The sequence below is a fragment of the Palaemon carinicauda genome, chromosome 7 (assembly GCF_036898095.1).
Source record: "Palaemon carinicauda isolate YSFRI2023 chromosome 7, ASM3689809v2, whole genome shotgun sequence".
Classification (NCBI taxonomy): domain Eukaryota; kingdom Metazoa; phylum Arthropoda; class Malacostraca; order Decapoda; family Palaemonidae; genus Palaemon; species Palaemon carinicauda.
Window position 1 is genome coordinate 131,194,805 of NC_090731.1, and position 27,080 is coordinate 131,221,884.

General features: G+C 41.8%; 1 protein-coding gene across 5 annotated transcripts in view; it reads left to right on the forward strand.

The window, feature by feature from the left end:
- LOC137644011 (probable phospholipid-transporting ATPase IIB) overlaps positions 1-27,080 on the forward strand; it is a 238,379-nt gene that overhangs the window by 112,437 nt on the left and 98,862 nt on the right. For all 5 annotated transcript variants that reach the window (XM_068376881.1, XM_068376884.1, XM_068376882.1 and 2 more), the window contains exons 10-13: positions 7,145-7,367; positions 9,339-9,587; positions 9,823-9,984; positions 22,557-22,733. In XM_068376881.1, the coding sequence (XP_068232982.1) occupies positions 7,145-7,367; positions 9,339-9,587; positions 9,823-9,984; positions 22,557-22,733 (811 nt within the window). The remainder of the gene's footprint in view (positions 1-7,144; positions 7,368-9,338; positions 9,588-9,822; positions 9,985-22,556; positions 22,734-27,080) is intronic.

The following is a 27,080-nucleotide window of genomic DNA, read 5'->3' on the forward strand; positions in this document are numbered from 1 at the left end:
GCCACGGGAGAAGTTCTCGGCTTGGGAGTTCCTGCCTCTGCCCAGGGCGACTTCTCAAGCCTAGTTGGACTCCTTCAGACTTAGACCATCTGATGAAAGGAGTGTTCAGAGCCTTCGAGGTTTTTAACTTTTTGGACTGGTGTTTGGGAGCGTTGAGCAGGAAGATCTCCCCTTCTGACAAGGAAACTTCCATGCTCATTATGTCCTGCATGGACAAGGCCATACGGGACGGTTCCAGTGAGCTTGCGGCTTCGTTCGTTTCCGGGGTCCTCAAGAAACGGGAAAACCTTTGCTCCTTCTTGTCAGCTGGAGTAACACAGTGTCAGAGATCGGAACTTATGTTTGCTCCTCTCTCAAAGTGCCTTTTCCCAGAAGAGTTGATAAAGGAGATTGCTGCCTCCTTGATTCAAAAAGACACGCATGACCTGGTTGCGTCATCTGCCCGCAAAGCCACCCCTTTGCCTACCGTGTCTAGACCCAGGATGGACACTCCAGCGTCCAGGTTCATTCCGCCCTTTCGTGGCAGAGCCTCCAGCAGAGGAGGTGCTCGTGCCGAAGGGAGACGTGGGAATAAGAAGAAAGGTACCAAGTCCTTTAAGGGCAGAGTCTGACTGCCACATTCTTCAGACAGCAGTGGGAGCCAGACTCAAGAACTTCTGGCAGTCCTGGGAGAAAAGGGGCCAGATGCACAATCTGTGAAGTTGCTCAGAGAAGGGTACAAGATCCCGTTTATACGCAAACCCCCTCTAGCAACGTCTCCCATCGACCTCTCTCCCAGGTACAGAGAGGAGGACAAGAGACTAGCTTTGAAGCAAGAGGTGTCCCTCTTACTAGAAAAGGGAGCGGTAGTCAAAGTCCGGGACCATCAATCCCCGGGCTTCTACAACCGTCTCTTCTTAGTGGTAAAGAAGACAGGAGGGTGGAGGCCGGTGCTAGACGTCAGTGCTCTGAATGTCTTTGTCACAAAGCAGACGTTCGCCATGGAGACGACAAAGTCTGTTCTAGCAGCGGTCAGGAAGGAAGACTGGATGGTCTCTTTAGACCTAAGGGACGCTTACTTTCACGTCCCCATCCACCCAGATTCCCAACCTTTTCTAAGGTTCGTTTACGGGAAGGTTGTCTACCAATTTCAAGCCCTGTGCTTTGGCCTAAGCACGGCTCCTCTTGTCTTTACGAAACTGATGAGGAATATTGCCAAATTCCTGCATTTAGCGGACATCAGAGCCTCCCTCTATTTGGACGACTGGCTTCTAAGAGCTTCTTCCAGTCGTCTCTGTCTGGAGATTCTAAAGTGGACTCTAGATCTGACCAAGGAATTGGGTCTCCTGGTCAATATGGAAAAGTCCCAACTGGTCCCATCCCAAACTATAGTGTACTTAGGGATGGAGATTCACAGTCAAGCTTTTCGGGCTTTTCCGTCGGCCCCCAGAACAAGTCAAGCCCAAGGATGCATCCTGAACATGCTAAAGAAGGACCGATGTTCAGTCAGACAGTGGATGAGTCTGATAGGGACGCTTTCATCCCTGGAACAGTTCATCGCGTTAGGGAGACTGCACCTCCATCCCCTTCAATTTCACCTAGTTGTGCACTGGAAAAAGGACAAGACGCTAGAAGCGGTCTCGATCCCCATTTCCGAGAAGATGAAGTCATCACTGACTTGGTGGAAGGACAACATCCACCTCAGAGAGGGTCTGCCCCTGGCTGTTCAGACCCCCAACCACGTTCTCTTCTCGGACGCATCGGACACGGGCTGGGGTGCGACATTAGACGGTCGGGAATGCTCGGGAACTTGGAACTCGAATCAAAGAACGTTACATATCAACTGCAAGGAGCTACTGGCAGTTCATCTGGCCTTGAAAAGCTTCAAGTCCCTCCTTCTAGGCAAGGTGGTGGAGGTGAACTCAGACAACACCACGGCCTTGGCGTACATCTCCAAACAAGGAGGGACCCATTCTATGACGTTGTACGAGATCGCAAGGGACCTCCTCACTTGGTCAAGAGATCTAAACCTTTCTCTAGTAACGAGGTTCATTCAAGGCAACATGAATGTCATGGCGGACTGCCTCAGTCGGAAGGGTCAAATCATCCCAACAGAATGGACCCTACACAAGGATGTGTGCAAGAGACTATGGGCCACATGGGGCCAGCCTACCATAGATCTCTTTGCAACCTCGATGACCAAGAGGCTCCCAAATTATTGCTCGCCAATCCCGGACCCAGCAGCAGTTCATATAGATGCCTTTCTACTGGATTGGTCCCATCTAGACCTTTATGCATTCCCCCGTTCAAGATTGTCAACAAGGTACTGCAGAAGTTCGCCTCTCACGAAGGGACAAGGTTGACGTTAGTTGCTCCCCTCTGGCCCGCGAGAGAATGGTTCACCGAGGTACTTCAATGGCTGGTGGACGTTCCCAGAACTCTTCCTCTAAGAGTGGACCTTCTACGTCAGCCACACGTAAAGAAGGTACACCCAAGCCTCCACGCTCTTCGTCTGACTGCCTTCAGACTATCGAAAGACTCGAGAGCTAGAGGCTTTTCGAAGGAGGCAGCCAGGGCGATTGCTAGAGCAAGGAGGACATCCACTCTTAGAGTCTACCAGTCGAAGTGGGAAGTCTTCCGAAGCTGGTGCAAGTCGGTATCAGTATCCTCAACCAGTACCTCTGTAACCCAAATAGCTGACTTCCTATTATACCTGAGGAAGGAAAGATCTCTTTCAGCTCCCACAATCAAAGGTTACAGAAGCATGTTGGCAGCAGTCTTCCGTCACAGAGGCTTAGATCTTTCTAACAACAAAGATCTACAGGACCTCCTTAAGTCTTTTGAGACCTCGAAGGAGCGTCGTTTGGCTACACCGGGTTGGAATTTAGACGTGGTACTAAGATTCCTTATGTCAGAAAGGTTCGAGCCACTACAATCAGCCTCCTTTAAAGATCTCACTTTAAAGACTCTTTTCCTCGTTTGCTTAGCAACAGCTAAAAGAGTCAGTGAGATACACGCCTTCAGCAGGAACATCGGATTTTCATCTGAAACGGCTACATGTTCTTTACAGCTTGGTTTTCTAGCCAAAAACGAACTACCTTCTCGTCCTTGGCCGAAATCGTTCGATATTCCAAGCCTTTCAAATTTGGTTGGAAATGAACTAGAAAGAGTCTTATGCCCTGTTAGAGCTCTTAAGTTCTATTTAAGACGAACTAAACCTTTACGAGGACAGTCAGAAGCTTTATGGTGTGCTATTAAGAAACCTTCTTTACCTATGTCAAAGAATGCAGTTTCCTATTATATCAGACTGTTGATACGAGAAGCTCATTCCCATCTGAATGAGGAAGACCATGCTTTGCTGAAGGTAAGGACACATGAAGTTAGAGCTGTCGCAACTTCAGTGGCCTTTAAACAAAATAGATCTCTGCAGAGTATAATGGACGCAACCTATTGGAGAAGCAAGTCAGTGTTCGCGTCTTTTTATCTTAAAGATGTCCAGTCTCTTTACGAGAACTGCTACACCCTGGGACCATTCGTAGCAGCGAGTGCAGTAGTGGTGAGGGCTCAACCACTACATTCCCCTAATTCCATAACCTTTTTTAATCTTTCTCTTGAAATGTTTTTTATTGTTGTTTTTTTTCTTTCGCATCCTGGTTGATTTGGCGGGTGGTCAAATTCTTTTCTTGAGAAGCGCCTAGATTAGAGGTTTTGATGAGGTCCTTTAGTATGGGTGGCAACCCTTGATACTTCAGCTCCTAGGAGTCGCTCAGCATCCTAAGAGGATCGCGAGGCTCAGTAAGGAAGACGTACTTAAAAAGGCAGAGTAATTGTTCAAGTCGACTTCCTTACCAGGTACTTATTTATTTTGTTTGTTATTTTGAATAACTGCTAAAATGAAATACAAAATACTTAGCTCATAATAATGTAAACAAGTAATGCTGGTCTCTACCCACCCCCCCTGGGTGTGAATCAGCTTATATAATCACCGGCTAAGTTTAATATTGAAAAATGTTATTTTTATTAATAAAATAAATTTTTGAATATACTTACCCGGTGATTATATATTAAAGGACCCTCCCTTCCTCCCCAATAGAGACCCAGTGGACCGAGGAGAAAATTGGTTCTGTGTTTACATTGAGTACTGAGTACCTGCTCGACAGATGGCGCTGTTGATGTACACCCCCTACCTGCATAGCGATCGCTGGCGTATTTTGAACGTAGAGTTTTTCTGTCGGGCAGCAGAGCTGCAGCTTATATAATCACCGGGTAAGTATATTCAAAAATTTATTTTATTAATAAAAATAACATATTCAAGCCTGTTCAACATAAAAACATTTGCTGGGAGGTAGAACTTTTGAAGATCTACTTATTCAACTACCCGATTAGGAAGATCATTCCACAACTTGGTCACAGCTGAAATAAAACTTCTAGAGTACTGTGTAGTATTGAGCCTCATGATGGAGAAGGCCTGACTATAAGGATTAACTGCATACCTAGTATTATGAACAGGATTGAACTATCCGGGAAAATCTTATTGTAAAGGAGGGTCAGAGTTATAAAAAATCTCATGCAACATGCATAGTAAACTGATTGAACGACAGTGCCAAAGGTTAATATCTAGATCAGGAATAAGAAATTTAATAGACCGTAAGTTCCTGTCCAACAAATTAAGATGATAATCAGCAGCTGAAGACCAGACAGGAGAACAATACTCGAAACAAGGTAAAATGAAAGAATTAAAACACTTCTTCGGAATAGGTTAATCACCAAAAATCTTGAAAGACTTTCTCAATAAGCTAATTTTTTGTGCAATGGAAGAAAACACAGACCTAATGTGTTTCTCAAAAGTAAATTTGCTGACGAGAATCACACCTAAAATTTTAAGTCATACAAAGTTAAAGAAACATTATTAACTACTAACTAAGCTACAACCCTAGTTGGAAAAGCAAGATGCTTTAAAACCAAGGGCTCCAACAGGGAAAATTACCCCAGTGAGAAAAGGAAATATGTAAATAAATAAACATTATGAGAAATAATGAACAATTAAAATAAATGTTTCATAAACAATAACAACATCAGAACATATTTCATATATGAAGTATAACAAGATTTAACTCAGCCTGTTCAACATAAAAACATTTGCTGCAAGTTTGAACTTTTGAAGTTCTACTGATTAAGCTACCCAATTAGGAAGATCATTCCACTTGGTCACAGCTGGAATAAAAGTTCTAGAATACTCTGTAGTATTGAGCTTCTTGGTGGAGAAGGCTTGGCCATTATCGATGAGTTGTTTTATATCTTTTGACGGCTATCTATCACGGAATGATTGCACTTTCACAAAATCAGTTCACTGAATATAAAGCTGTTTTAGACAGAATCTCAGTGCTTTACTAATATAATAAATTAATTTGATAAAAATTTCTGAAAAAATTATTCTAGAAAATTTATTCACAATGAAGAAAAATTTTTTTTTTAATTGTTTTGAATAAAATACTATAGAAAAAAGCAAACTTTTGAAAAATTATTTTGCAAACAGTAGTAAAACAAATAAACATGGAAATATAGGTTATCATAGCATAAGTGTGCATATATATCTGATGGTGACAAATCTGGTATGCAGCTATTGAGAGGGAACCGCTACCTCATAGTCCATCCATATACCAAGGCACCTCCCCCAATTTTGGGGGGTAGCCGACACCAACAATGAAACAAAACAAAAAGGGGACCTCTACTCTCTATGTTCCTTCAGCCTAATCAGGGACTCAACCGAGTTCAGCTGGTACTGCTAGGGTGCCACAGCCCAACCTCCCACATTTCCACCACAGATGAAGCTTCATAATGCTGACTCCTCTACTGCTGCTACCTCCGCGGTCATCTAAGGCACCGGAGGAAGCAGCAGAGCCTACCAGAACTGCGTCACAATCGCTCGCCATTCATTCCTATTTCTAGCACACTCTCTTGCCTCTCTCACCTCTATCCTCCTATCACCCAGAGCTTTCTTCACACCATCCATCCACCCAAACCTTGGCCTTCCTCTTGTACTTCTCCCATCAACTCTTGCATTCATCACCTTCTTTAGCAGACAACCATTTTCCATTCTCTCAACATGGCCAAACCACCTCAACACATTCATATCCACTCTAGCCGCTAACTCATTTCTTACACCCGTTTTCTCCCTCACCACTTCGTTCCTAACCCTATCTACTCGAGATACACCAGCCATACTCCTTAGACACTTCATCTCAAACACATTCAATTTCTGTCTCTCCATCACTTTCATTCCCCACAACTCCGATCCATACATCACAGTTGGTACAATCACTTTCTCATATAGAACTCTCTTTACATTCATGCCCAACCCTCTAATTTTACTACTCCCTTAACTGCCCCCAACACTTTGCAACCTTCATTCACTCTCTGACGTACATCTGCTTCCACTCCACCATTTGCTGCAACAACAGACCCCAAGTACTTAAACTGATCCACCTCCTCAAGTAACTCTCCATTCAACATGACATTCAACCTTGCACCTCTTAGTGAAGGGATAAAATTAAATTTCCCACCTCACCCACCCTTTCAATCTTAAGCCTTAGGACAAAAGTGGGTATTTTATGACAAGTGGGTGGGTGCCAGGCTCTGTCATTAACCAACTACCTCGTTAAAGCGTCCAGTGTCACTGAAGACATATCCCTATTTTAAGGGCCCTGTGTTTGTATAAATAGAAAAACAAATTACTTAAAAAAAAATTATAATATAGGTATGGAGTACATTAAAAATTGCTTTGAAGCATTAGAATTATCTATTTTTTTTATTTTATCTTCTCTTCCCAAGTCCAAATTAGGTATTTTATTCCCTTATAATGAGAGCATAATACTTAATGTAAATATGTGGCTTAATATAGTACAGTACTGCATTTGGGTAGTAGCTTTGCTAACCATGAATTTTATTTCATAAGTAGCTTATTTTATTTATACTATGCAAAATAAGATAAATATAAAGCTGTGATTAGTGACAAAAATTAATATCTAAGGTTTTGGTTAATTTTTATGTATTTTTTAGTATATTGATCATAAATAATGTGGTACAGGTACATTGTACATTACATATAATCTCTCAATAGTTCTTTTTTTTTTTTAAACTAATTTTGAATCCTCTGCATGTCCAGTTTGCGCGTAAATTTGGATGTTGGGAAAACATTTTACTCGTGGGTTATTCAGCGAGATCAGGAAATGCCTGGAACTGTTGTAAGATCCACAACTATTCCTGAAGAACTTGGACGCATTAATTACCTTTTAACAGACAAGACTGGAACTCTAACTCAAAATGAAATGGTATTCAAGATTCTCCACTTAGGCACTGTTGCATATGGTACAGACACATTTGATGAGGTAAGACATCATGTTGGTCACAGGAAAAATATGTAACTAAAACTTCCATGCTTTCTGTTTTTTTGTTTTGCTTTTTCATCAAGGATTTGCTGAAATATATTTGTTAAGTGGTATGTTTTCTTTTATTGTTTGCAAAATGTCAGGTTTAAATAAATAACTTGCCATTTGGCACATCATATTGTCAGGTTTTTTACTATTTTTATTATACAGTATGTGTATATTTGATTAGAGAAACAAATTAGAAAATTTTTACAGAAAATAATTAGACATTTAATCATTCTATACCTAACCCCAAATGTAAATTTATTTATAGTTTTAATGAGGTTGCAATCTTTGTATCAGGTATATCTGGAGGATGCTATTATACAGCATTGTTTATAGCATAATTCAAATTACAGTAATAGAAAGCATACAGTACTTAGATTAGTTTTGTATTCCATATGTTTAAACATGCTTTATGTAGTCTGCATATCTGCTTTCATCAAATTTCATAACTTATAAAAATCATCCAAATTAACTATTTATTTCAATTAAATGTGTTATTGAATTTCAAGTCGTAATCTTCATAGAAACAATTGCTTCACGATAAACTCAATTGACATTAGCTTATGTCTGTTGTCTTTCATGAAGCCTAGACATTTCATCTTTAGTATCTACCTTAATTACAACTTGCTCTAGAATCCTATTCATAACTATTTTTGTCTTATTATTTAATAATTTTTTCTTTAATAAGGAAATCCATTATTCTTGGTTCATCATCTCTTTTCCTCTCTCTTTTCACATTTAACGGACCATTAACTATATCATGTGTGAACTCTGTCTCTTGGCTGATTGAGCTTCTATTTTCTATTTCTGAACATTGCTAACTTGTGGTGCCAGATTTTATTTACCGTTTTTCTAGAATTTTAGTAAGATTAAGAAACTTTCTTTGATTCAAATAGTATTTCCTAGTTGATTTTCAGAAATAAATTTAGTAGTAATGTATAGATAATTTGGAGACTAGAATTTGAAGTAAACTTCATATTGCTTTCATGTTACAAAATGTGTAATATTTGCATATTTTGCTACATTCAGGGTCTTTGCAGTATCCCATCAGTCCATTGCTGCACCTACTCTTTAGCCTTTATTTACCAGTGTCTAATTTCTAACTTTCACTTAATGTAATTACAGTATTATATTTTGCCCCAGAACCAACTTTGTGCTAATTAACCTCCCAACCTCTATCACCATAAGTCCATACATATTCAGATGTGTGGTTGTAGCAGCATGTGATTTACAAATTTGAGATATAGATAGTTTTTATTATAGAATTTACTGTGCCTCAGAAGTAGTCCCAAGGGAAAATTATTTTTTTAAGATAAGTGCTATTTCCTAGGCCATGATTTGACCCTTTGGTTCACAATCAAAACCATTTGATATTATACCTTTACAACCATTTTTGGCTATCAAGAGAGATAGGAATATTTTTCAACTGCAACACACATATTTTTTAAAATTTGGGTTGTATACTTAAAATCTAAATAAACCTATCTCCACTATGATAGCTGATTGATAAGTTTGTAACATCAGGCTATATATGATAGTTTTGTTACTATCACAGCAGATAATTCCTTCTTTCCATGAGTCAACAAAGGAAGAATTTCTCACAGGATGTAATGACATTTTGTCTAGCTCAAGCTTTTTTTCCCTTATGTACAAGAGGTGCTTGCTGACCTTGCTAGCTGGTTTAGAGCTGCTGTTCATAATATGGCATCCTCTCCACTGCTCAAGAGATTCACTTGTTTACAGCTCTCCTTGACTCAGACTCAGATTATGGGATTGAAGAAAATATTTTGAAAAAGCTGCCTTTATCCTTTCTAACTTTGAGACTGGTCCTTTGAACTAACCTTACCAGAATTTAGAATTTTACTTTGATTGTTCTATTAAATTACCCAATTAATGACTTCAGCATCATCTTCAAATTATTTTCAGGTTGAAACCCATGTAAAAACTTTTATCAGTAAAGAAACAAGTGGTAACACAAGTGGTGCTACAGCTACACCAACTCGCATGAGACGAACAGTTGTAACACGAGTAGGAGAAGCTGTTAAGGCCATCGCTCTCTGTCATAATGTCACTCCAGTTCATGAAGAAGATGCTGATGCTGGCTCTCCTGTGGAAGAGTCTGGTGACATTCAAACTCAGCAAAGTGTAGCTTACCAAGCATCCAGTCCCGATGAGGTATAAGCTAGCTCTGTATTTTTTTTTAGAATGTTCACAGAATTTATAGATTAATCTTGCTGTAAGAAAAAAAATATCTACCTATGTTATTTGTTGTTCTTTAGTAAAAAGCTGTCATGTATATTTTGTATCCATATTACTATACATTTAATTTTTTCATGTTGTCTAATCCTAATTCTTGAGATTGTTGGGATACCTTACTTTTTCACTATAATCTTTTGTATCAATACTCCAGGTTTCATTAGTACGTTGGACAGAAAGTGTAGGTCTAGCTCTAGTCCATCGGGATTTAACAACTTTGACGTTACGCAGTCCTACGGGTGCCTTGCTGAAGTACACTGTCCTACAAATTTTTCCATTTACTTCTGAAACTAAAAGAATGGGCATCATCGTGAGGGTAGGATTTTTTAATGTGGTTTTTAGTCTTTTGATTTCCTTTTTTGATTAATATATTCATATTTTGCATACTGTACTTTATACACATAAGGAAGATAACACAATATCTAAATAATAAACTATTACCCTTTTATAATTTGCTTCTAATAAAAGCAGTTACTGTAATTTCACTCAGGTATACACTATACAGTAACTTAAATGTACTTTTCAGGATTCAGTTTAGCAAAATTTATTTGTTCCTACAGGTATACAAACCTTTCATTCTTTAAAATAGGGGGAATGTCCTCACCAGAGTGGAAATGGTCATTAAATTCATTAATGAAGTAGTTAACGACAGGTGGTGCGCAGGTGAGTACCCCGCCCACTCGCCTGTCGAAGACTCTTCACTTACGTCTTAAGCTGCAAGGAGTACTGTATGGGCGAACTGTTCCGACCTTCCCAAGGCTCTTTGATATTTTCTTAAAACTGTAGTTTACTTTACTTTAGGGGTGCTTTTCTGATCATTTTATCATTTTCATTCCAAAGCATTCAACATTTCACTCTACATGTTGCTCGTTATTGTCAAATCCACACTATCGAATCACTTAGAGAACAAGAAAGTCTTCAGTTTCCTCTTGAAAGCCGTAATATCTTCGGTCTTTCGTATTTCTAGTGGGAGCTTATTGTATAGTCTTGGGGCCACATATTTAAAGGCTCTAGAGCCTACAATAGAAATATATCTAGGTTCCAAAAATTTGAAGCCATCTGTAACTATTTTTGTGTAAACACGATTTGTTAGCTCCACAATATGTAGCAATTCTCCTTGATATTTTGGATGTCCGATTCTGATAACTTCATGGGTTATTGTACATATTCTAAACTAAATTCTTGCTTTAATAGGCAGCCAATGTAAATCAATTAGTATAGGAGTGATCCTTTTTTGGGGTGGGACACCTTTTGTCAGTCTTGCTACTCTGTTTATTATGTTTTCAATATTAAACTTACCCGATAATCATGTAGCTGTCAACTCCGTTGCCCGACAGAATTCTACGGGAGGGATACGCCAGCTATCACTATACTAGAAGGGGGTGTACTCACAAGCGCCACCTGTGGCCAGGTACTACAGTACTTGTTGTTGTCGCCACCTCACTTTTTCCTCTGTCGTGCTTCCGGCTAGACGTTCTTGGATACGCTTATGATTTTGGAGTATTGTTCACGGTTTGGTGAAGTATTTCTCTAAATTTGCAGCTATTCGCTATACTGGAAACTTCTTTGTTAGCTTAGCTAGCGTTTGGAATTAATTTAATTTTTATGGTGACGAAGAGAGTATGAACTCTCTTTCACCTTTAAATGGCCGACCCTTCCCTTAGTCGGAAGTGTTGGTGTCTAAGAGAGTATAGACTCTCTTTCTTAGTTTTGTTATAGATTTATTTTATATCTCTCCGCCTTTTATAGGCCTCTTCGATTAACTTACTTTTATTATAAACTTATTAAAATTAATTTTTATATTTGTTTATATTCGACCTTTCCTAATAGTAGGCGGTCTTTTCTTGGTACCGAAGTTAATTAACATTGAGCCCGTCATTTCGGTTTTACCTGTTAACATATTATGCTATTTTAATGTCTTTGAAAGAATTTCTTTGATAGTCTCGTACTGTTTTCAAAGTTGAACTAACGTTTTGTTTTGTCTCTGCAGTTGTTGACGTTCAGAACGTTCAACTTGCGCTCTATCGTTACGATAGAGAAAGAGTTTTCACGGTGTCACGTTGCAGTAAGAGTAACCGTGTCTAGCGTTTTGTTCATTCTTTCTTAACTTAATGGTTTTAATTCTAATAAAGGAACTTTTCATTTTGGGAAATATTTCAGTTTTTTCCTTTAACAATAATATGTTTTAACGATATATATGATTGGGCTCTTCTCTCAGGTTCTAAGTCAAGAGAGAGAGAGAGAGAGAGAGAGAGATAGAGACGGAGGGAGAAAGAGGAGGATAAACGTTTCATTCAAGCGAGTAACGTTGTTATCGTTTTTGCTCTTCTCCCTAGTCTCTTTAGGGGAAGAAGGTAAACGTTTCTAGAGTGATCTAGTGTTTAGTCTCTTTCCAGCCACTGAATTATTTATCTTTCATTAGATTTTTCTGTTACATTGTAATTCTGTTTTCGCAATTACTAACTTTTGAGAAAGGATAGAATTGCGTGTTTCAGGTACAAACCACTTAAAGTTTCGAGTTCAGTGAAATAAGTGCAAACAGAAAATCAAAGTGATAAGTGATTAGCGCAAAGTGTGTCAGTGTTGTGCGTGAGGGTACTTCTGTGGGTGCCAGTCGTCCTCCCAGTCCGGGACCTCTTGCAAGCTCCCAAGCCCAGGGGAGAAGCAATGTCGAAGGGCAAAAGGGTTCGGCAGGCCTTGATCGGCGCACAGAAGTATCCTCGGTGGTTGCGGGCGTGTCTTACAGAGACCGTCACTCCCACCCGCAGACGATTGAGCCCTTATTTTGCTCGTCTGCAGAAGAAATTTAGGGGAGAAAACGCTGGTCTCAGGTCTCAAGACCTCTTAAACGTAAAGTCCAGACCTATGCCAGACGTACGAAGTTAGAGTTCAAAGCTCTGACTTGCCGCAGTCATCAGTTGAACGCACTCCGCCTAAGAGGAGTAAGGTTCTGCCGCAACAGATCTCTGCTGTTAAGGCTTTACCTCAGCAGACTTTAGTGTCTGCCGACCCCAAGTTGACTCTACTGCAGTCCATGCAGTCACAACTTTCGGTCTTGATGCGTGAGTGTCGGGCTGAGAAGGTTGCGCCTCCGCCTGCGCTCGCTCCGCCTGCGCTCGCTCCACCTGCGCTCCCTCCGCCTGCGCTCGCTCCGCCTGCGCTCCCTCCGCCTGCGCTCGCTCCGCCTGCGCTCGCTCCGCCTGACCGCAGTACCGCCTGCCAGGCGTACGATGTTGAGCCACGTTATGAGTTTACTGATCCCAGTGGTGTGCAACTCCCTCCGCCTTCCTTAAGGCAACCTCAGCAATGGAACAGGAGGCTTATACCTCTCTTCCTCCGCTTCCACTTGCTGTTCCACCAGTGAGGCAACACTCGCTTGAGGTACAACAACCTCTCCCATCCATGAGTCAGTCTCCTCAGCTCTCGCTGCAGCGAGCTCAACCCTCCTCAAGGCAAGCACCTCAACACCTTAGCCTTGCGCCTCAGGAGCCTCAACTTGCGAGACATTTACTGCGTTCTGCGCAGCCACTACCTCATCGCTCTCAGCTCACACCGCAGGAACCTCAACTCGTTCCTCAGGAACTTGCTACTGCGCTTCCGCCAACCACTCATGCCAGGAGTCAACCTCCTCCACCCATGCGCCTACCTTCTGCTACTTCTTTTGATCAGCCTTTGCAGACTGAGCCTCAGGTGTTCCCTCAACAGAGTCTTGAAGAGGAAACCACAACTATTGTTGTTCCAGCTCGTTCTGACTCTGCTGTTCAGCATACCTTACCTCCATTTTCAAACATTATGATAATGGAGGTTATTTGTATTACTTATTTAAAAATATATTTGTATTCCTTGCAATATATTTTTAACAAATCGCAAATATGGCAAAAATCATGAGTTATGAATGTAAGGTAATATTATGTTGATATTAAACCCCTTGCAAGCATGCATGTAGTAATGCAGTGTTGCCAACAGGGCGAGGTTCCCTTTCCGGAGGTGAAGTAGATTATAGTACATTTAGTGTAGCTTAATTCTACGATTATCATGCCGGCTATCAAATTCATCAACAAAACAGTCTAAATCAATTCCCTCGGCACGTGCACTTTCAATGGACGGTAATGCGATATTGCTCACTCTAGCACTGGTCATGGAATTTCTGAGAAATGTTACACGCCATGCAACACGCTCTGCTTACCTTACAGCATGTTCTACATACAGCATGCTCTGCATACAGCATGCTCTGCTTACAGCATGCTCTGCATACAACAGGCTCTGCATACCTTACCGCATGCTTCTCAGTCACACATCTTTGGTTGTTGCCAACTCACTAGACTGTCAAGCAGTTTCTTAACGTTGCCTTCTAGTCTGCTGCGTTTGCACAGTGTAACCCTCACTGAGAGAACTTAGCTTTTCTCGGATATGGTCCCTGTAGATGAGAAAGTGCTTTTCTCCCTCCTTCTGATATTCCCTTGAGGACTCTGTCATTTGGAGAGGAGCCTTTAGCTGCGTAGCCTCCTATGGACTTTTATTTAAGCATAACATGCTTCCAGGGAAGGTAATGGTCCCACTTCAGTCGCTAATCCCGTCTGTTACCACACCTGCTCCCATAGACCTTGAGCTGTGTTGCAAGACATGCAGTCCAAACTTAGTCCTTGTTTGAGGATTTTTTGTTTACGGAGTCAGTGTGTCACTGGGAAGACGTTCAACAACCAGCAGGAGTGACTTGTTGTGACGCAGTACGGCAACCTTAGCAACCCGATAAGGAGTTGTCTTTACGACCCAGACAGTCTAGACAGCTTCGGGTTGTCACTGTACTTCCTCGCTTCCCCATGGTTGACAGTTCACAGACTGTGCAGCAGTACCATGATCTTGTGTCCGGCTCCGTCAGACGACTGGCTTTTAAGAGCTCCCACAAGTCGTCGCTGTCTGGAGATTCTCAAATGGACTATGGATCTGACCAAGGAACTGGGCCTCCTGGTCAATTTTGAGGAGTCTTAGCTCGTCCCATCCCAGATCATTGTCTCCCTGGGTATGGATCTTCAGAGTCGAGCTTTTCGGGCTTTTCCGTCGGCCCCAAGGATCTTCCAAGCCCTAGAATGCATCCAGAGCATGCTGAGAAGGAACCGATGCTCAGTCAGGTAGTGGATGAGTCTAACAGGGACACTTTCATCGCTGGCCCTGTTCATCGTGTTAGGGAGACTCCACCTCCCCCCCCTTCAGTATCATCTAGCTGCTCACTGGATAAAGGACATGACGCTAGAAACGGTCTCAGTTCCTGTTTCCGAAGAGAGAAGGTCTTCTCGCGTGGTGTAAGAACAGCTTTCTTCTCAAGGAAGTCTACCTTTGGCTGTTCAGAAACCCGACCGCCGTCTCCTCTCGGACGCATCAGACACGGGCTGGGGTGCGACTTTGGACGGATAAGAATGCTCGGGAACATGGAATCAGGAGCAAAGGACACTTCACATCAATTGCAAGGAGTTGTTGGCGGTTATTCTGGCCTTGATAAACTTCAAGTCCCTCCAGCTTAACAAAGTGGTGGAGGTGGACTCTGACAACACCACAGCCCTGGCTTACATCTTCAAGCAGGGAGGGACTCTTTCGTGGAAGTTGTTCTAGATCGCAGGGGACCTCCTCATCTGGTCTAAAGATCGAAAGCTCACGCTGGTAACGAGGTTCATTCAGGGCGGTATGAATGTCATGGCAGATCACCTCAGCCGCAAGGGTCAGATCATCCTCACAGAGTGGACCCTTCACAAGAATGTTTGCAGCAGACTTTGGGCCCTTTGGGGTCAGCCAACCACAGATCTGTTCGCTACCTCGATAACCTAGAGACTCCTGTTGTATTGTTCTCCGATTCCAGACCCAGCAGCAGTTCACGTGGATGCTTTTCTGCTGGATTGGTTCCATCTCGACCTGTACGCATTCCCGCCGTTCAAGATTGTCAACAGGGTACTTCAGAAGTTCTCCTCTCGCAAGGGACACGGCTGACGTTGGTTGGCTCCGCTCTGGCCCGCGAGAGAATGGTTCTTAGAGGTACTGCAATGGCTGGTCAACATTCCCAGGACTCTTCCTCTAGGAGTGAACCTTCTACGTCTACCTCACGTAAAGAAGGTACACCCAATCCTCCACGCTCTTCGTCTGACTGCCTTCAGACTTTCGAAAGACTCTCAAGAGCTAGGGACTTTTTCGAAGGAGGCAGCCAGAGCGATTGCCAAAGCAAGGAGAACATCCACTCTCGGAATCTATCAGTCTCAAGGGGAAGTCTTCCGTAGCTGGTACAAGACCAATGCAGTTTCCTCAACCAGTACCACTGTAACCCAGATTGCTGACTTCCTGTTATATCTAAGGAAAGTAAGATCCCTTTCAGCTCCTACGATCAAGGGTTACAGAAGTATGTTGGCAGCGGTTTTCCGCCACAGAGGCTTGGATCTTTCCACCAACAAAGATCTACAGGACCTCCCTAGGTCTTTTGAGACCTCAAAGGAACGTCGGTTGTCCACTCCAGGCTGGAATCTAGACGTGGTCCTAAGGTTCCTTATGTCATCAAGATTTGAACCTCTCCAATCAGCCTCTTTTTAGGACCTCACGTTAAAAACTCTTTTCCTCGTGTGCTTGACAACAGCTAAAAGAGTAAGTGAGATCCACGCCTTCAGCAGGATCATTGTTTTCACATCTGAAACGGCTACATGTTCCTTGCAGCTCGGTTTTTGCTAAACGAGCTTCCTTCACGTCCTTGGCCTAAGTCGTTCGAGATCCCAAGCCTGTCCAACTTGGTGGGGAATGAACTGGAGAGAGTACTTTGCCCAGTTAGAGCTCTTAGGTACTTTCTAAAAAGGTCTTAACCTTTTCGAGGACTATCAGAAGCCTTATAGTGTGCTATCAAGAAACCTTCTTTTCCAAGTTCTAAGAACTCAGTTTCTTACTATTCAGGCTTCTGATTAGAGAAACACATTCTCATCTGAAGGAAGAAGACCTTGCTTTGCTGAAGGTAAGGACACATGAAGTGGGAGCTGTGGCTACTTCTGTGGCCTTCAAACAGAGCCATTCTCTGCAGAGTGTTATGGATGCAACCTATTGGAGAAGCAAGTCAGTGTTCGCATCATTCTATCTCAAAGATGTCCAGTCTCTTTACGAGTACTGCTACACCCTGGGACCATTCGTAGCAACGAATGCAGTAGTAGGCGAGGGCTCAGCCACTACATTCCCATAATCCCATAACCTTTTAACCTTTCTCTTGAATACTTTTTATGGGTTGTACGGTCGGCTAAGAAGCCTTCCACATCCTTGTTGATTTGGCGGGTGGTCAATTCTTTCTTGAGAAGCGCCGAGGTTAAAGGTTGTGATGAGGTCCTTTAGTATGGGTTGCAGCCCTTTATACTTTAGCACCTTTGAGTTGATTCAGCCTTCCAAGAGGAACGCTGCGCTCAGTAAGGAAGACGATCTTATTAAAGGCAGAGTAACGGTTCAAGTCGACTTCCTTACCAGGTACTTATTATTTCATTGTTATTGTGGATAACTGATTATATGAAATACGGGATACTTAGCTATCCTTTAGTCTTGTACACTGGTTTTTCACCCACCCCCCTGGGTGTGAATCAGCTACATGATTATCGGGTAAGTTTAATATTGAAAAATGTTATTTTCATTAGTAAAATAAATTTTTGAATATACTTACCCGATAATCATGATTTAATTGACCCACCCTTCCTCCCCATAGAGAACCAGTGGACCGAAGAAAAAGTGAGGTGGCGACAACAACAAGTACTGTAGTACCTGGCCACAGGTGGCGCTTGTGAGTACACCCCCTTCTAGTATAGTGATAGCTGGCGTATCCCTCCCGTAGAATTCTGTCGGGCAACGGAGTTGACAGCTACATGATTATCGGGTAAGTATATTCAAAAATTTATTTTACTAATGAAAATAACATTTTTGTAATTTCTTAAGTTGTACTTTTGGTAGATTGTAGTAGATGGAGTTGCAGTACAGTAGTCAATCTTGGTAATAACAAAGTTTATCACAAGTTTCTTTAGAGAATGTTCATCCTGGTACTTCTTTATAAAAGCAATGATTCTAAGATGATAAGCACCATTTTGGATATGAAAAAACAAGTTATACTCAAGAGATATGCCTAAATCACAAACTACTAGATATCGGGGCAGAGTTGTTATTTATGTTTAGTTGAATATCACCCAAGTTTCTTACGCTGTTATTCTTTCCAACCACCATGAACTCAGTTATGTTTTCATTCAATTTTAGGTGTTTGATTGGTGATATTGGCTGCCTGTATACTAATGAAAAGAAGCAAGATTAAGTAAATATTGAACTTTTATTTTTTTTGATGAGCCGTTGATAGATCCAGTCACTACTTATGGGCATTATTGTTACAATTATCCCCTTTGTTGGCCTCCCATAGCCAAGAGTTTGCATTAAGGAACAAGACTAAGTCTTCCCCAGTTTTCATTCTTGGCAAGCCAGTGATTGCATCAGAGACTGTTAGCACTTTGGTCTTCTCTTCAAGTTTGCCGTTCACTGGAGCTTCTGCATATTATTATTATTACAAGTTAAGCTACAACCCTAGTTTGAAAAGCAGGAAGCTATGTCTAAGAGCCCCAATAGGGAAAAATAGCTCAGTGAGGAAATGAAACAAGGATGTAAGTAAACTATAACACAAGTAATGAACAATCAAAATTAAATATTTTAAGAATAGTATTACTATTGAATTAGGTCTTTCATATATAAATTATAAAAACTTAAAAAGCCAAGAGGAAGAGAAATGAAGAAAGAATAAGGGGCTCCAGTGTACCCTCAAGCAATAGAACTCCAACCCAAGACAGTGGAAGACCATGGTACAGAGGCTATGGCCCTACCCAAGACCAAAGAACAATGGTTCGATTTTGGAGTGTCCTCCTAGAAGAGCTGCTTACCATAGCTAAAGAGTCTCTTCTACCTTTACCTAGAGGAAAGTAGCAACTAGACAATTATAGTGCAGGATTAAGCCCCTTGAGTGAAGAATTATTTGGTAATCTTTGTGCTGTCAGGTGTATGGGGATAGAGGAGAATGTGTAAAGAGTAGGCCAGACTATTCGGTGTACTGTATTAGTAGACAAAAGAAAAAGGAGCCATTTTCAGAAAGAGGAATCCAGTGTAGTACTGTCTGGCCAGTTAAAGGACCAATAACTCTCTAGTGATAGTATCTCAGTACATGGCTGGCTTAGACCCAGGGAATATGCTTCAGAAACGGGGAAAAATGGGATCTACATCAGTGTTTTTCTTGCAGACTGCCAATGAAGTTACCAATTAGGTTTTACATGTAGGAGGCTCTTGATCATCATAAGGCCTTTTGAAGGAATAGATAGCAAAAACTACTTTGCCCTGGTGACATCAGTGATACAGTGGTATTCCAGGTCAGTGACACAGTACCAATGACCCCAATAATGATCCCTGTGCATAGTGATTCCCTAATTTTGTCGCTTCAGTACCTATCACCCCTGTTCTGTTTCCCCTGCCCTGTGCCTGTGACAATGGCCTGTAGCTGCCTCCTGTTCTGTGCATATGACCCTAACCCTTGTCTGGGTTGCAAGCCCCAGTAAATGTGCCAATTCTTCACTTATGATAGTGTTCCCCAGTGTTATTCCTGTTTTAACAGTCAGTGCAGTTTCTCCCCTGGGAAATTTGATTTTAATCATCAAACCTCAAAGCCTCTGGTTTAAGAGCTGAGGTGAGATTTGGTAAGAGGAAGAAATGTGCCCGTTCCCTCTGTCTCTTCCAATTGTTCTTCTTTGTCCACTTGCTCCTTGACTTATGATTTTGATTCTGACGCCTCGTAGATGTTCCATGAAGGCCAGTCGTAGCCACAAATGGGGCTGTGACTTCTCAGCCACCTTTCCTCATTGTAGAAGCTTGTTCCTCACAGGCGTTTTTATCAGGGTTCCCTTATCTGGTGTTTGAAAGATCACTAGTCAGCCTTTAGCCATCACCGAACCTTCTGGTTCCAGTGGGCCAGGAGACACGGGATGATCTTTCATGGTAGCAAATTTCGGAAAACCTCACCCGGGAATCCCCCATAACTCCCCACATCCGGACATGCAGCTGTTGTCAGATGCATCAAAGGATGGATGGGCAACCTGGTAATCTCAAGAGTATGGTTAGAAGAAGAGAAGAATCTACTTGTCAACATCCTGAAAATGCAAACAGTTTTTCTAGCTCTGCAAGCATTCCAAGAACATTTGAGGAGGCACTTGGTAGTGCTGACAACAGCACTTTAGTAGCTATCAAAGCACATTCACATCTGCGCAACATTTTACACTGTAGAATTGTCAACCAGGTACATTCCGAGCAAAAGGTATGTACTAGCAGACATACTCGGCCAGCAGGGGTAGGTATTAGGGTCGGAGTGGTCCCTGCATTCTTATGTAGTGGAATGGCTTCAGGGATTGACCTGTTTGCGACACAGCTAAACAGGAAACTCTGTTTGTTGTTCCCCTTTTCTAGACCCATGTTCAGTGTTCGCTGACATCTTTCAACACCCATGGGATCACCTGGACACCTTTGCCTTCCCTCCATTCAGCCTGATCACCCTCTGATCAAGTAGGTATTGATTATGCCATGCTTCAGGATAACCATGGTGGCTCCCAGATGACCACATGCCGAGTGGTATCCTGATCTGTTAGCACTTCTAGTTAAGGTCCCAAAAGAATTACCCCCTTAAGTTAACACTTTTATGCCATCTGCAACTACAGAGGTACCACCAATCCATGAAGTCAATGGAACTTCACGTTTTGGAACTATCCAGCATCTCCTCCAAGCAAAAGGCTTTTCACGGGGCACTGTGGAGGGGATATCTAGATACCTGCGATGGTCCTCTTCAGAGGCTACCAGGGAAATGGCCCATCTTCTGTAAGTATGGTCATGGAAGGGTTATTTCTCTATCCTGAGGATCTCTAGCACAGATCACTGATGTCCTCGTCTTCCTTGGCCAAGAGAAGCGTCTTTTAGGCACAGCTGTCAAATGCTACTGCTCAGCATTGAGTACAGCCTTTTGACTCTGGTATTGACCTCTCCTCCTCTTAGAGTTGTCTATACTTGAGGAGCGTCAAGCAGTCTTACCCACCCCAGGGCCTCAGCCCTCCCTCGGAGTGGGATGGGATCCTGATTCTCAAGGCTCTTACGCGTATACTGTTTTAGCCTTTGAGTAGGTCGTCAAACAGAGATCTGACCCTCAAAACTTGTCTTTTTGCTAACCCTTATTATCAGGGAAGAGAGTGGTCTCATTTAGTCAACAATGCTGAGGGTAGGAAGGAGGTTTCTTTTAAGTTTGTGCCTGAGTTTGTGGGTACACCCAAAATCAGGCCTGAGTGTCAGAACCCCTTCATTAGCACTGACAAAACCAAGAAAGAGGATTTGAGCAACACTGGCTCCTTTTGGCTTTGATCTGTTGGTCGTACACCTCTACAACTGAAAAGGTTGAGGCACCAGCCAGGACCAGGGCTCACATAGTTAGGGATATAGGCCCCACTCTAACCATAAGAGGAATCTTGCAGTTGACCAGATGATGAAGATTGGAGTATAGAAACACCACACAGCCTTCATGGGTTTTTACCTGGGAGTATATCCACAAATCCCTTCAAAACTTTTGTTCTTGGTCCTGTGGTGGCTGCTCAGGTAAGTGTGTAGACAGCCAAGCCCCCATACGGAACATGAATCATCTTGTATGTAAGTCCTGAATGAAATGTAGAATGAATGGCTCTTCTCCTTCATCTTTCTTTTCTCTCTCTGGGTGATAAAGAGGTCGTACCGTTACTCGCTGGATCTTACTTGATGCTGGTAAGCTACGTTTCTGAGCTCCATTCTCTAGATTCTGGAATATATATACCAACCCATTGATAATCATACGCTTAAATATCAGACTGCAACTTTCCTTCAGGGGGAGAAAGATTGCTTCTTTGAACTAGTCCCAGTTATATAACCCAGTACAGGCCAGACCCTATCATCTCCAATGATGAGCTGATAGGAGGTTGCTGAACTCGTCTCCCTCACTTCCTGCATATTCCATGTAATATTAGTAACAAAGCAGTTCGGTTCTAGGAGAACTTCCTCATATTAATTAGTGAGTCTCCCAATTTTAAAAGACGAATAGTTTGTATATGCAAAGGAACAAGTATTCAAAGATTACTCATGAGCATCATAAGCAAGGGACAGGACAATGCCCTCAAGACCAATCATACTATATATACAAAAGATGAACTCTCATGGCCCCTCTCCCCAATCTAGGACCAAGGAGGGCCAGGTAATGGCTGCTGATGACTCAAAAAGGTAGACCTATAAGTCCCACAAACTCCTGCTTCCCTAGCTCACATGGATGGTGAGTTTGTGAACTCTAGTGAAAACTGCAATTGGGGCTAAAACTTTCGACTCATGAATTGTGTGTCAGAAATTCTGTGCTAGGCTGCATAACTTATAAATATGTAGAAATTGAAATATAATTTTCCTAGCAAGGCTATTGAAAAATATCCCACCTCGACCACACCTCTCAGTCCTGAGTCAAAGGGAAATAGTAAAGTCTGACAAGAAAGTAGGTGGAGCAACATGCCTGCGCTTACCACCTGTCATTACCTATCTTGTTTGAATTTTTTTGTTTTTCCTCTTCTTATCTTCTTTTTAGTTATATTACATGTATATTTAATGTTGAAACTATTAAGAATTAGTTTCCTTTTATTGTGTATTTGTATGTATATTCTTTTATATCAGTAGTTTCTAAAATGATTGAAGGTCAATCTACTTGCCATCCTTAAAACAGTTTGAGGAGAGTACATAATATATCCGCATGTTCTGAAAATTTTAGCTACAGTATTTTTTCTTTTTATAAGTGGTCCTAGTGTATTTCTCAATATTTTCTAGGAGGAAGCAACAGGACAGATAGTATTATACATAAAAGGAGCTGATACTGTGATGGCTGCAATGGTAGAATACAATGATTGGCTAGAGGAAGAATGCATCAATTTAGCCCAGAAAGGTCTTCGCACTTTAGTTGTGGCCCGAAAAGTTTTAACTCAGGAGCAATACAATCATTTTGAGGTAAGAGCATTCTTATATTCATTTAATAATTAAAGGAACTCTTAGAGAATGGAAGTTTTGAGGTGAACTGTAGTTTCATGTTACGCCTATTTCTGTTTTTATTTCAAATTTCTGTGTAGTGCTTTATTGCTATTTTTCTCTAATCTAAAACATAAACACTGTTGAAAAGGAAAGAAGGAAATTTAATGGCAACTGATTTTTTAAATTCAATGATTTCTCCATATGAGGGGGCAATAATATGGTGACATAATCCCAATGACAGCATAGTTTACTATTCGTTTACTATTTACAGTTTCAGTGTAAGTTTAGCATATATAAATATAGGATTCAGTTAAAAAGAGGAATTTTAATAGATCTTTAATTTATATTTGGAATTAAGCATGCAAAATATCTCCATAAATCAAAGTATTAGGCTACAAACTTTGATGGATGTTCTTTGTCTTTCTACCCCTAAATCTTATTCTCCCAAGAAATGCATAAGACATTTTTTTCTGGTCAAAATACTATGTATAGAGAATTCATAGTATTCCAAAGTGGTTGTATATCAAGGTTCTACCTCACATTTTTTAAGGAGAGGCCTGCTCTAACCTTGCAATATTGATGGGGAAACTCTTCTTCCTAGTAATACACATCAATCTTTTAAATCTTCATCATAATCATTAACAGGTTTTTGTGGTATTCTCAATACAATTTGATGTAAAAATCACAAATTTAAAAAAAAGTTATTTGTATTTTTCTTAGCTATATAAACCTGAGTCTTTTAAGTAGGAAATATGTCTTAAGCACTAGTTTGATGCCTGTTGAATCGTCTAACGAGCAGTTAAGCAACAGGTGGGAGCGAGGGCGTAGAGCCCTGTCCCACCACCTACCAAAATTCTCTTCATTTATGACTTTTCAGCTCAGGACTGTTAAGTTTAATGTTATATATAATTAAGTCTATTTTAATTTTTACTGGAATATAATTTCCCTCTACCGTCTCACTGCATTAAATTTTAATCTATTATCCCTTTAATTTTCCTTCCTTTTATTATTTTTATCTAATTATTTTTAGCTTATTTCCATTTAATATACAGTAATTTGATTCCGTCTTTTATAATAGATTACATCTACTTTGGAGGAAATGGATAGAATAAAAAAACAAGTCTTTTGTCCACTTTTAGAAAAAAATATCATAAAATATTTCATATTTCATTCTTCAATCTTTCCTATATCCTTTATTTTTCAATATTAATCTTACCCGATGATCATGTAGCTGTCAACTCTGTTGCCCGACAGAAATCTAAGGTCGGGATACGCCAGCGATCGCTATACAGGTGGGGGTGTACACAACAGCGCCATCTGTGAGCAGGTACTCAAGTACTTCTTGTCAACAAGAACTCAATTTTTTCTCTGTCGTGCCACCGGCAAGACCTACTAATACGCCGTCCATAACTGGATTTGTTTTCACAACTTTTTGGTGAAGTACACTATTCCAGTTTTGAGCTTTCGCTATGCAGGGGTTTTATCTTCATTTCAAAACTTGAACTCGTTTTGGATAGATTTAATTATGGTGACGAAGAGAGTATGGACTCTCTTTCACTTTTAAATGGCCGACCCTTCCCTTAGACGGAAGTGTTGGTGACGAAGAGAGTATAGACTCTCTTTCACTTTTTAATGACCGACCCTTCCCTTAGACGGAAGTGTGTTTAGGTTTTTGGTAATTTTGCTTAACAAAGTTATAGATTTATTTTATATCTCTCCGCCATTTATAGGCCTCTTCGATTAACTTTCCATTTATTATAAACTTATAAAAAATTAATTTTTATGTTTGTTTATATGCGACCTTTCCTAATAGTAGGCGGTCCTTACTTGGAACCGAAGTTAATTAACATTGAGCACGTCATATCGTTTTTACCTGTTAAGATTTTATGCTATTTTAATTTTAATGTTTTTGAAAGAATTTCTTTGATAGTCTCGTACTGTTTTCAAAGATGAACTAACGTTTTGTTTAGTCTCCGCAGTTGTTGACGTTCAGAACGTTCAACATGCGCTCTATCGTTACGATAGAGAGAGAGTATTTCACGGTTTCACGTTGCAGTAAGAGTAAACCGATTCTAGCGTTTCGTTCATTCTTTCTTAGCTTAAATGGTTTTAATTCTAATAAAGGAACTTTTTATTTGGGAAACCTTTCAGTTTTTTTCCTTTAACAAATAATATGTTTTAACGATATATAATTGGGCTCATCTCTCAGGTTCTAAGTCAAGAGAGAGAGAGAGAGAGATAGAGACGGAGGGAGAGAGAGGAGAATAAACGTTTCGTTCAAGCGGGTAACGTTGTTCTCGTTTTTTACTCTTCTCCCTAGTCGCTATAGGGGAAGAAGGTAAAACGTTTCTAGAGTTTTATTCTTGTTCCCAGGCCTTATGCGGTGAGAGATTTTAAACGTAGTTTATTTGATCTAGTGTTTAGTCTCTTTTCCAGCCACTGAATTCTTTATCTTTCATTATGTTTTTCTGTTACATTGTAAACTTTTTCGCAATTACTACCTTTTAATGAAGGATAGGATTGCGTGTTTCAGGTACAAATCACTTAAAGTTTAGAGTTCAGTGAAATAAGTGCAAACAGAAAATCAAAAGTGATAAAGTGATATGCGCAAAGTGTTACAGTGTTGCGTTCGAGGGTTCGTCTGTTCGTGCCAGTTGTTCACCTAGTCCGATACCTCTTACAAGCTCCCAAGCCCAGGGGAGAAGTAATGTCGAAGGACTTATGGGTTCCACAGGCCTTGATCGACGAACAGACGTTTCCCTCCGTGGTTTCGGGTGTATCTACACACGTTGCCCACGTGATCACCCCACCCACACAAAGACGAGAGAGCCCATTTATTCCTCGTCTGCGGAAGAGGTTTCTCGCAGAAACCATGGACCAAATCTTGCAGCTTTTAAGTGCAAGTCGGTCCCTTCCGCGCAAGTCCAACGGCCTAGGTGTAGCCACTGGGTCAGTTCGGACTCGCTCCAGTCATCCGACGACTGCACACCTCCCAAGAGAGGCAAGGTGGTACCGCAACAGGCAGTAACTCCGTCTGTTGCCGCACCAGCTGTTTTAGACCCTCAGTCACAACGGACAGTAGCTCCGTTTGTTGCCGTCTTTCATAGACCCTAGTGGTCCATGCTGCAGACTATACAGTCCCAGCTTGCTCCTTCATGCAGGAGTATCGTGCTGGAAGGTTGACAATGCACCTGTTAATCTACAACCTTCCACGGTTGTGCGCTCAGCAGATACTGCGGCTGCCTGCTCCCACACTCCACCTGTGAGAGCTCCACCTCCGATGCGCAGTCGACCCTGCCAGACGCATGTTCATGCTGCCCCCTCCATTGACATGCGTGAGCTACCGCATCAGCAGTGGGAGGGTGCTGTAGAGCTGCCGTGTTTTGACACAATGCGGCATGCTCCGCAACCCATGCGGCATGCTCCGCATCCCATACGGCATGCTCCGCAACCCACGGCAGTCCCTCCCACGCACCAACACTCCGCTTTTGTTGTTGCCAGCTCCCACACTCCGACTGCGGAGAAGGTTGACGATGCACCCGTGGGCCTACACCTACCACGGTTGTGCGCCCGGCATGGCTTCCTGCTCCCACACTCTTGTTGTGAGAGCTCCTCCACCCATGCACAGTCAACCCTGCCAGATGTATGATGACTCCCACAGACACACGGAGCACTCCGTTGCCGTGCGTGAGCTACCACAAGCTGCCGTGTTTTGACACGGTGTGTCAGCCTCAGCAACACACTGTGGTTACCGCCACTCGCCCGCAGCAAACTAGTCAGCCAGGAGTTGAGGCTTCCCCACACAACTTTGGTTGTTGCCAACTCACAGACTGTCAAACAGTTACATGACGTTGCCTTCTGGTCTGCTACTAATACACCAGTGCTGTATGTCCTCACGCTCCTGTTGTGGTTGACAGTTCAGTTTTTGACAGTTCACAGACTGTCAAGCAGTTTCATAATGTTGCCTTCTGGTCTGCTGCTTTTGCACCAGTGAAACCCTCACTGAGATAACCTAGCTTTTCTCGGACATGGTTCCTGTAGATGAGAAAGTGCTGTTCTCCCTCCTTCTGATATTCCCTTGAGGACTCTGTCATTTGGAGAGGAGCCTTAAGCTGTTTAGCCTCCTATGGACTTTAATTAAAGCATAACATGCTTCCAGGGAGGGTTAATGGTTCCGCTTCAGTCGCTAACCCCGTCTGTTGCCACACCTGCTCCCATAGACCTTGGGCTTTGTTGCAAGACATGCAGTCCAAGCTTAGTCCTTGATAGAGGATTTTTTACGGAGAAGAACCTTCTTGCCAACGACCTTCCTACCGGTTGGTTGTA